General features: G+C 38.4%; 1 protein-coding gene across 3 annotated transcripts in view; it reads right to left on the bottom strand.

Moving 5' to 3' along the window:
- Positions 1 to 11428, bottom strand: part of LOC108290359 (collagen alpha-4(VI) chain-like) — a 106758-nt gene that overhangs the window by 26441 nt on the left and 68889 nt on the right. For all 3 annotated transcript variants that reach the window (XM_017510149.2, XM_037731933.1, XM_037731932.1), the window contains 8 exons: positions 10071 to 10133; positions 8962 to 9024; positions 8389 to 8451; positions 5814 to 5864; positions 2856 to 2891; positions 2689 to 2751; positions 1337 to 1399; positions 107 to 142 (listed from right to left, as the gene is read on the bottom strand). In XM_017510149.2, coding sequence (XP_017365638.1) covers positions 107 to 142; positions 1337 to 1399; positions 2689 to 2751; positions 2856 to 2891; positions 5814 to 5864; positions 8389 to 8451; positions 8962 to 9024; positions 10071 to 10133 — 438 coding nt within the window. The remainder of the gene's footprint in view (positions 1 to 106; positions 143 to 1336; positions 1400 to 2688; positions 2752 to 2855; positions 2892 to 5813; positions 5865 to 8388; positions 8452 to 8961; positions 9025 to 10070; positions 10134 to 11428) is intronic.

The raw sequence follows: 11428 nt of genomic DNA, 5'->3' as shown, positions 1-11428 counted from the left end.
AAGAAGAAGAAGAAGAAGAAGAAGAAGAAGAAGAAGAAGAAGAAGAAGAAGAAGAAGAAGAAGAAAAAGAAGAAGAAGAAAGTTTAGAATTAAAATCTTCACCTACCGTCATATCTACCAAACCTTTGGGGCCCTTGATGCCCTGGAAAGAACAGAAACTTGAGTTTAAAATGCAAGATTTTGAGATCCAACACATTCTTCTACAGAGTTGGCAAAAGAGTCTAAGAAAACGTACCACACTACATAGGCCATCTTCTGTCCTTCACTCCCAGCCCTAGAGTTCTGTCTGAATCATTTAGGGAGAAAGCCCGAGTACCTAAAAGGTATATCCAAGATCTCTGAGTCCAGAAGATCTTGATGGACACACTCTTAGAGGACCAGGTCATTTTGAAACCATAGTTTAGGATCATATTCAGAAAAAGAGCTATCCAAGATCCCAGGACCATTCATCAATAGTTCTAAAGTAGACCCCAGTTCCTCCCTTACCCATTCTCTTCAGGCCACCCAGCATCACCCTTTTTCTGCCCTAATACCGAACAAGAAGTCTTCCCTGAAAACCTTCAGATTAGAGCTGCATGGCTCCAACCTCTTTGGGAGTCTACAGATCATTGTTCTTATTCAGAATCTACAAGGTGGTAATTTGTGACCTCAGGCAGGTCACTATATTCATTTCAGCCTTTGTTTTCTCTTCTGTAAAAATGGCATGAATGGTCCTTCTAGTACTAATATTTTTTTAATTTCTGACTTTGTTCCACCTTTCCAGTAAACCCTAAACTGCAGTGAGACCAATAGGTTCAATTCGTGGCTGACCTATTGTGCCATCCCTCATGATTGACAGTCCGGCCTCCTAGGACAAGGCACAGACCAGAAGGATTGCGTCCTCAAAGTATTTCCTTTTATATCAAATGATGTTCCAGCGAATTTAAAAAATGTTTGTGGGCTTTCAACATTGTTAGTTCAGTTAAGATTATATAAATATTATGTTTTTTTAGGCTTTTCTTCTGGTTTTTGCATAAATGTTGTTGTTCATCTTGTTTCCATTGATAAACTCACTCGCCAGTGAGTTTTATGCATCCTTTTATTTATTTAGACAGGTTCACAAATCTCCAGCCACTCCAATATCTTCCCAATGTTCAAGTAAAAATATATATTGAATAAATACACTGTATAGAGACTTGAAGTTAATACGCTTTAGGACAAATTTGCCCCATTCTCTATGACGATCCTCCTGTTTGTCCCAAATGTTCATTTCTTCTTTAGAGATTCCTCTTATCAAATCTTTATTCATTTTTATACAACAGTTGAAAACAAAAGAAAAAAGAAGGGTACATGTTACCATTTTTCCTGGTGGGCCTTGGTCACCTGGAGTTCCAACAAATCCAGGAAAGCCAGCATTAGCCTAAAAAATGATCATACCAGAAGAATAAGCTTCCTCCTTGATTACAACTATCAGATCCACTTTGATATGTTATTATTCCTAATGCCAATGAGTCTGATATTGACCAGCTAGTTTACAAACTGAATATCTGTGGGATAAGACATGGAGAATAGAAAGAGAGGGTAGTCTCTTTATGGGAACCATCCAAATCCACACCCCTATATACTCAACCTCAGTCATGCACATGTGTACACACACACAAACACACACGTCTAGACAGATCCTTAAAAGATGGCTCAATACACTCCATTGAGTCTTGAGGACATACAATAAAAAGAATGCAGGATGTCTGCATTAAGAGTCTGACATCAGAAAAAGGGAAAATTTTCTCCACCACCTTCTTGTTCTCAGTGTTTCAGAAAAGGCACATGGTGGCCATAGGTTTACTTCCAAATATTTGAAATGACACAGCATTATATAAATACAGTGGATCCTTTATCTTTTTTTATTTGAAACTAGAAATAAAAGTTAATTGACTAGAGCAACCATTGCCAGCAGCAAGTCAAGTTAGGCACAGATCAAATATTTCTTTATGTTCTTACCAGTGCATGAAAATACTAATTCTTAAGTAACTAGAAAACACTTTCCTTTCCTCTTTTCTGCAGTAAACCCTAGTCCATTTCCTAGAAGACCTTAGTTTCTCTTCTAGTCCATTTTCTAGAAGACCTTGGTCTATCAACTAAACATCACCAGGATGTTAGATATCCACAAGCTTACTCTTTTCAAAAAGAGCTGCCAGTGATTATGGCTCTTCAAGGCTGATTATTCAGAACCCAAAGGAATTGATTTTTAATCAGAGACTATGTAAAGCACAGTGGACTCAAAGTCCACCAAGATGGTAACAATATTCTCAAGAATCTTTTCTGAAAATAGCGGGAGAAAGTTAAGGCCTGGGAGAATCCTAAAGAAATAGCAATGTTTGCTCTACAGCTAAAACGATATCCTTCCAAATGACATCTAGACTTACCAAAGACAGAGTTGCTCCCAAACTTGGTTTTAAAAGGTTGGTATTGTAAAACCGAAACTCCCAACTTGGATTTTCTGTTGCTATGGCTTGGCAAACTGTATTTGTACTCAGAAGATAAATGGCAGTGGGATTAAGTGGGGAGTGGGATAGCCACAGGAGGGTGTGGAATGAGCATTGACTGAAGAGGAATGGGCTTCCTGCTAAGAAGTCCTAACCCAGCGGAAATGTGCTTCCGTAATGATGTGGGCTTCTATAGCTCCTGGGAAGTTTATTTAATTCTTACCCTCTTCCCTCTTACTCCCTTCACCCCCTTCTCTCCTGGACGGCCCGGGTCACCATCTTCTCCCTTAACAGAATCAAAAGCAGAACTCTAAGTGTAAAGAAATACAAGCATAAACAAACGACACATGCTGCCTACCAGTTGCCAGGCCCAGAAATATATCTCCTTACTTGTGCACCAGGATGGCCAGGGAATCCAGGTTCACCCTAGTGTCAGAAATGAGATGAGATCTTGTTTAATGATTAAGAAATTTCCTTGACATACCTTGGGGAAAAAGAAGACACTATAATTTTGAGGAAATAGACTCAAAACAAGAGCCAAGAAAAACAACTATAGCAACAGTTGTTATCTTGAGCTGCTCTCAAGTGGCCATATTTCATTTCTCTAATTCAACATGAAACAACTTGTAAATCACTTACAAATTCTCCCCCTCCTTAGTATATTGTGTAATGAAACTTCTTCCTTAAGGCATTTTTATCTCTCAGTTTAAATAACCTGAGGTTTAATCCGACAGAAACCAAGGGAGAGGGCACCACATTGAGTGCTGGGAAGCAGGTGCTCATTGTCAGAACCAAAGACACACTACAAAGCGATCATTCATTCAACAAATATCTATTTGAATCTATCTTCCAACTACTTCTCTAAGCACAGGAAATTCAGCAATGAACAGAACAAAGATCTTGCTCTTATGGAACTTATATGCTGGTGGGGAAGAAAATGAACAAAGAAATATATGTGAGAAAGAGATAATGTTATTCCAGGAAGGGGATTAAGAATAAAGGATTACATGTATCAAGGGATGAGGAGGCACTATTTTACATAGGTGGTCAGGAAAAGCCTTTTTGTAAAGGCAGCATTTGGGCAAAGACCAGCATGAATTGAGAAAACAAGCAGACTTATGGGAGAAGAGTATTCCAGGTGGAGAGAAGAGTATGTGAAAACAAACTCTGAAGTAAGAGGAGGAGTATGTGCCGCCATGTTTGAGGGAGACTGAAGCAGAGTGGAGGGAGGAGGGCAGGCAGGAGAAGGTGAAGTCAAAGAGTTTACAGAGACCATGTTGTATAAATTCTTGCAGGCCATGTTAACAGTGGGTTTTATTCTGAGGGACATTGAGAATGACAGCGGGACTTTGAGTAAGAAAATGACTTGATCTGACTATGTTTTTAAAGACGTCTCTAGCTGCTGCATGGAGAACTAACTATATGAGGCAAGGGTGGAAGCAGAGAGACCAGTTCAGTGGCTATTGCAGAAACACAGATGGAAAATTATATTGGCTTGGTCCAGAGGGTGGCAGTGCAGTTGTGAGACATGATAAAATGTCGGATGTACTTTGATGATAGACTTAACACAAGTGGTTGATGAATTAAATGTGGGAGTGAGAGAAAAAGATTTATCAATGACAGCTGCAAGTGTCTGTCTTGAGCAACTGGATGGTTGAAGTTTCCAGTCTCAGAGATAGGAAGGGCTGGAGGAGGGGCAGGTTGTTAAAGGAAACAGTTTTGGCTGACTGGATATTTAATAATATTAAAGCATGTTCTCACTCATAAGTGGGTGTTGAACAATAAGAACATATGGACACAGGGAGGGGAGCATCACACACTGGGGTCTGTTGGAGGGTGCTAGGGGGAGGACAGTGGGGGGTGGGGAGGTTTGGGAGGGATAACATGGGGAGAAATGCCAGACATAGGTGTACCCCAGAACTTAAAGTACAATTATATATGTGGATATATATATACATATAAAAGGATTATTATTATTCTTTGGTATAAGAATGGTATTTTGGTTATATTTTTAAACAATCTTTTAAAGATGCAACCCAAAATATCTGTGTATGGAATATATGATTATCTTGAAGTAAATTTTATATGTCACATGACCTACAGTAGGTGGACATATATAGAGGTTCTCTCCTCACTTCCACTTTCTTAATGAAATATGAAACATGTTCATCTGCTTTAAGTATGGACGACAAAGCAGATCTTGGAGGTTTGAGGAGACAGGAGGGGGTATGAAATTAGCATGGTGGGAGGATAAGTGAGTGGGAGTATAAATAAAACAAAACAAAATTCGCCAAGGGTTTTTCATTGTTTAGGTTAGGTGATGGATACATGGGGTGAGACAGGGGAGCATCATTATACTAGTCTCCACTTTTATTCATTGAATTTGTCTTTAATACAAGGTTAACAAACAAACAAAAACAAGAAGAAAGTTGTTTGGGGACACGCCAATTTTAAGATGCCTGTTAGATGACCAAATGGAAATATATTTAGAGTTTAGGATATTGGTCCAAGCTGGAGAAATAAAGTGGAGATAACAGGGTAGATGGTTACTGATGCCATGGAACTGAATTTCCCCAAGAAATGTCACCTGAGAGATGAGCAAAGAGGGAAGAGGATATAAGTACATATGAGAAGATATGAGAACAGAGCTTTGAGTACTTGAAGGTCAATAACATCCAGAAGATCTAGGAAAGCAGATGAGAAAGAGAAGCCAGTGAAAACCAGGAAAATAGACTGTGCTGGAAGTTGAATGAGGGGAAAGAAATCAGAAATAAACCCATGATGAATCTGTCAAATGCTGCTGAGAGATGGAACATAATGAGGGCAGGGAAGTAACCACTGGATTTAGCAACATAGGGTTTACCTCAACTAAAGCAGATATAGTTGAGTGGGGAGGGTCGAGGAGTGAAGGCTCAAGTGTCATCAGGTTTTCAGCCTCAGCACTACTGGTATTTTGGGCCTGATGGTTCTTTATTGGGAGGGGCTGTCCTGTGCACTGCAAGATGTCAAACAGCATCTTTACTCAGTAGATGCCAGCACCCTCTCCTTGAGTTGTAAGAACCAAAACATCTCCAGACATTACCTTTCCACATATATGTGGAAGCTCTGGCACTCTCAGAGCTGAGGTGGGAATGTCTGACATATATGTGGAAGATGAGGTTTGACTTTTAAATAAGGGGGCGACAAAAACAATTTTTACTTTTTAGGGAGGGAACGCTGGCAGCCAAAACATTTTGTAAATATGTAGAAACCGTTCCTGGCATACAACTTGGAAAATAACGCTTATTTTAAAAAGTAAAATAAAAACTATAGTCCTTAGTTCGGAATACCCTGTAAGGTTACCCTCACCTTTTTTCCTTTTCTTCCTGGATGTCCATATCCATCAGAACCAGGAAGACCCTAAGAAGATGACATATAAGATGAACTGTAGAGTCACGCAGATCAACACTTGTTGATAATAGTATATGAACCCTTGGATAAATCAACAATGCTGGGATAGCAAATGAGCTTGATGGAGATTGGGAGACTACCTTCATAGGACAAACACTCCAGATTTGGAGGAGATACAGGTTTAAAACTTCGAAAGACCACCATAGAAAGAAGTTTTTAGGTTTTTTAAGCCCCCATCTGTACATCAGCAAGATGATACCTCAGTTATAGGAAGGCATACACAACTGTGCAAAGTTTCCCTTGGGCTAAATTTGCTTTCCTTGTGAGATAAAGTAAAAATAGAAGCTCTAGAACTGGTGAATCATCAGACAAAATCACAGACTTCAGAGAAAAAGACTGGAATAGAGGCAATATAGTTTAGTGGTTAAGTGTACAGACTATAAACCCACATAGACCTGAATTTTTATTCCAGTTCCAACATTAGTTGTATGAGTGACCCTGGGAAAGTTGCACAACCTCTATAAACTTCAGTTTCCTAATCTGTAAAATAGGGATAATAGTATCATCTATACTGTATACTCGTTGGGAAGATTTAGTGAGATTGTGTATGAAAAGTGCTTAGCACAATGTCAGGCACAGAGGCAGTACTTAATAAATGGTAACTAGTCTGCTGCTGGTGGTGGCAGTGGTAGTGATGGTGTCAGCAGAGGGGTGGTAATGGTAGTGGTGCAGATGGTAATAGTGAAGGTGGTGGTGATGATGGTAGTGATAGTGATAGCAATGGTGACAGATGATAGTGATGGTGATGGTAATGATGATGGTGGTGGCAATGGTGATGATGGTGATAGTATGGTGGTACTGATGATGGTGATGGTAATGATGATGGTGGTGGCAATGGTGATGATGGTGATAGTATGGTGGTGCTGATGATGGTGATGGTAGTGATGATGGTGGTGGTAATGGTGATGATGGTGATAGTATGGTGGTGCTGATGATGGTGATGGTAATGATGATGGTAGTGGCAATGGTGATGATGGTGATAATATGGTGGTGGTGGTAGTGATGATGGTGGTGGTGGTAATAATTGGGATAATGGTTATAGTGATAGTGGTAGTAGTGGTGATGATGTTTATGGTGAGAGTGATAGTAATGATGGTGGTGGTGGTGGCAGTGATGGTGGTAATAGCAATGGTGATAATGATGGTAGTAGTGATAGTGGTGGCGATGGTGATTGTGATGATGGTAATGATGGTATTGATGGTAATGGTGGGGGTGATGATGATGCTGGTAGTTGTGATGTTATTGCTGAAGATAATGATGGTGGAGGTGGCAGTGGTGGTGATGATAATAATCATGAAAATGATGATACTCCCAGGGAGCTTAGCATCTGTATAGACAGACAATGAGCTTCCTGTAATAAAGAGTAAATTCAAAACCCTATAGGGGTTTTTTTTTCTGAATGGACAAAGGGTTCCCCAAAACCAGGTAGATAGATTGAGAGGAAAAATTAAAAATTTGAAGACACAAAAAGATTCCTAGGGTCTAAATTGGAAAGTCTGAAAGACTAGAAGAGAAAAAAAATAAGACAAAGAAGATTGCCAAAAATGAGTTCTTAGCAGGGGCCAGAGGGGTGATAATGAAGTTCATTTGCTGTTACTCCATCTTCTCCTTGATGAAGGATGTGCAGAACCTTCAGCATCTGCAGCCTCAGAGACCCAAACTCTGTATTTTTGGAGAGGTCTCTTGAAAATAGTCACAAAATAGCTAACTTGCTCTCCTGTTCAGGGTGATAACTAAGGTAAAAATGCGTAGTCCTGTGTTTGAAAGTGTTGTCTTGTAGAAGTAAGTATTTTATGTACTTTGGTCTCCAAAGATTACTTCTACACTCTAAATAATCAAATCCATACTCTTAAAAGTTTGCTGATCTGGCTGTCTTATTTGTTGCCCTGGAAAAAAAAAAATGTTTCACTGAACAGCTCTCTATTCCGGAAAGACTTCAAATGCTTATAAGATATCATTGTCAAACAGATGAGGGACATTGGCACTTTGCTCTTCAACATGTGAGAAGGCAAAATAAATTCCAAGACATCTTTGGATTCTTAATTTATACAGGAAGTTTGAGAAACTTTGACTACTCAGATTCTTAAGAGTGATGGTGGTCATGTCATATTTGTAACCACGAGTTTAGCTTAAGAATATTAGAAGTTTGAGTTCACAGCAATGATATTAAAGCCAGTTTATTACATCAAGTTGATGCCATTTTTGTTTATCAAGTCTTTTTTTCATGATTTCTTATTGTAAGCTAAAAGATGGATAAGATACTTTAATGCTGTGGTAGATGACTCCATCAAAATTTGGCTTGGTGCATACTGAGATTTTTTTTAGATAACATCTCCCTGATTTGCCTGATATATTCTGAACTGAATAAAAGTGGTTTCATACATTTAAAAAAAGAATATTAGAATTTTAAATAAAACAAGAACAATGGCAAATAAATTCAATCAAGAGTCCAAAACAGAGAAACTGGACTTACAGGTTGCCCTCTTGGTCCTTGTTGACCCCTTGGGCCTCTTTCTCCTGCATCACCAAGCTCTCCCTTTTAAAATAAAGAGAAAAGATAAAATTAATTTTCTTCTATGAGGTTATGCAATTTTGTGTCATTTTCCTTAGAGATTTTACAGTCACTGTTTTCAAGTTTTGATAGCATACCATATACCCTAAGGTTAATACTTTTCTCTAGGCTTTGTTAAATATGTATAACTAGCAAACATAGTAACAATTTTGGTATGGAAAATTAGCAACACCAGGTATGTAACATCAATTACAGAATTTTATATTACCATGGCTTTTTCTAAATTCAGATGTGCACATTTATATTTGTGGTGACTCCATATGTATATCTAACTACTGATACCTCTTTGTCTACTTATACATGTGATTTATTTTTCTATATGTTCCTCTGTATGTGTTGCCTCCAGTCAATAGCATCACCAACCATATCAGAAATGTATGTTGGAAATGATGGTATAAGTAAAGATTTGTTTAAGAAAACCCAAGGGGTTTTCTCAAGCTACAATCAAGAAAGATCATGTTCTCTGACATTTACCTTTATTCCTCTTAGTCCATCTTTTCCTTTTGAACCTGGAGGCCCTGGAGTGCCAGGATTCCCCTGTAACAAGACCATAGCCAAAATTACCACTAGGGCTAAGAAGTTAACTATCTGTCTCTCTTGTTATTATTGAAATAGTTTATAACTGGTAATATGCTCACGAATCACCTTATAGATGGAAGCTTAGCCTTTGATATTTAATACATTTAATTAATTATATCCTCTAACATACAAAATGCATAATATAAACATTTACACTATGGGTTGGGGGGCATTGAGATAGGGGAGCAGGAGGCCACATCTACCACATACTGAGAATTGAGGGAATCATTTCTACGCTACAGGGGAAAACATTATTTGATTAAGAGATCCAGAAAATAAAAGCCTAGACTTCCACCTGCTCCAAATTGAAAATATTTTCAACTGAGATTGACAATAATATAATCAGTTATAAGGCCAGGTTTTTTTTCCTGATCAAGGCAGAAAAGGGACAGATGGCTTTAGCCATCTTCAAGCTGCCCTTTTCAGTTTCCTGATGGAGACTCATTCCTGACTCTAATCATGCTGCTCATGTTTCTAAGCCATCCCAAATGCTCACTTCCTTAGAAAGCTATTCTGATCATCAGTCTCAATCTACCTGACCCTCCTATGAACCACCAAGATATTATTTGGAGAATAGAGCAGGTACTAGCAAGACCCAAGATTAGATACTTACTGTCTGGATGACAAGTCATTTAATTCCTCTTAGCCTCAGTTTCCTTATCTATAAAATTGGTATAGTAATGATTCCTTATATATTTGTGAGGATCAAGATTACTTATTTATAGTTTTATATGGTACTATTATTTCATCTTTTACTGTAGCTAAATTTGAACTTGTATTACATACCCTTGAGGTTTAAACAATTTACCTCAATTTACCCAGAGTAGGAGATACATAGCAGATGATCAATATCTACTGCATCAAATGAACTTTTCTAGAAATTCCTGATATCCCCATATCCCAGAACAAACAGTGTAGCTTTATGTTATTTATCCAGGAACACTCAGAGTATAAATCAGCCAGTGTTAATGAGTAGCTGCATTGTAGTTGTTTTAAAAACCTACCTGAGCACCCACTAAGCCTTTTTGTCCAGAAGTCCCTGGTGGTCCTTGCCTTCCTCTTGGCCCCTGATCCAAAGATGAAATTAAAATTCAACCAGTTTTTAAAGAGTCATTTACATTCCATGTAACCACAAAATCACCTTGGATGCCAGTGGAAGCACAAATTAAGGTGCCCGACCCATCACTATGTCATTTATCAAACTTTAATCAGGGAGCATCTGCACTCTGAAGCACCCGAGAACACTCACTTCAAACTCACTCCATCTGAAGCAGAGGGTGTGAGTCCTCAGCATCTATATTTTTAGCAGTCTCTCCAGGTGAATATGATGAGTACTAAAGTTTGAAAATGTTGCTTTTTTATTTTAATTCATTCAACTAATTTTAAATCCTAAAGAGGGATAAGAGGGCAGCAAGGCTATTGATTTCCACTGAAAAATGAACCCTTTCCTCATACACACAAGGGTTAAGGACAAAAGATTGTGTTTTCGATTTGATCAAGAGCCAAGGGTGCATTTAAGTGGCTTAATCTCACTGACTACACTTCTGGGGATTTGCTCATTTTCTCCCCAATATATTTTACTTTGCTGATTTTTGACACTTTAATATTTTCCAGCTTTTCTGAGAAACACTTTCCTATTAGAAGTATTGATGGATCATGGCTTCTACTCTCCTAGGTGAGGTATTGACAGTCATCTATTTAAATAGACTATCACACTCACATCCCAGTGGGAAGGTGAGAATTAAGGAGAGGTTTTATTGATTATCTTGTTCATGGTTCCCAGCATGACTTGCTTCCCTTTCACCCAGCTGTGTAATGAAGTGAGTATAGACAGGAAGGCAGTGAGGTGGGGGGCAGGGGTGGGGCGGTCCTGAGCTAGTCATCAAAAAGAAAGGGGAAAAATACACATCTTTTACTTGCTTTCCCTTCAGTTCAGATACTATTTTTCACCATAAAATAAATATAATCTCTAATTACACACTGACGACCCATTTTTTTCCTTAGTGCCTTTAGCAAGTCTAAGAGGAGCAGATATCTTCTGAAATTATCATCTGACACTCATAGGATTTTTAATTATGGAGAATGATTTAAGATGTTAGTAAAATTTATTGTTTCAAAGTTTTTCCATTTGCGTATACTTAAAAACAATTTGGCTATTAAAAGAAATACATATAGTGTGTTCCAGAAGGGCTTGCAGAATGACAGATTTGGGTTATGCTTAGATGATGCTGAAAGAGCTAGTTGAAAGTTTAAATTTCCAGTTATCAGGTGATAACCTAACAAAACCCCACTGGGTGAACTTGAGGACAGGACCCTTGCCTTAATGGTATCAATGTCCCAGGTCTATTAGCAGAGTGCCCTG

The sequence above is a fragment of the Cebus imitator genome, unplaced genomic scaffold (genome assembly GCF_001604975.1).
Source record: "Cebus imitator isolate Cc_AM_T3 unplaced genomic scaffold, Cebus_imitator-1.0 Scaffold432, whole genome shotgun sequence".
Taxonomy (NCBI): domain Eukaryota; kingdom Metazoa; phylum Chordata; class Mammalia; order Primates; family Cebidae; genus Cebus; species Cebus imitator.
This window is presented reverse-complemented; position numbering and strand designations above follow the sequence as displayed.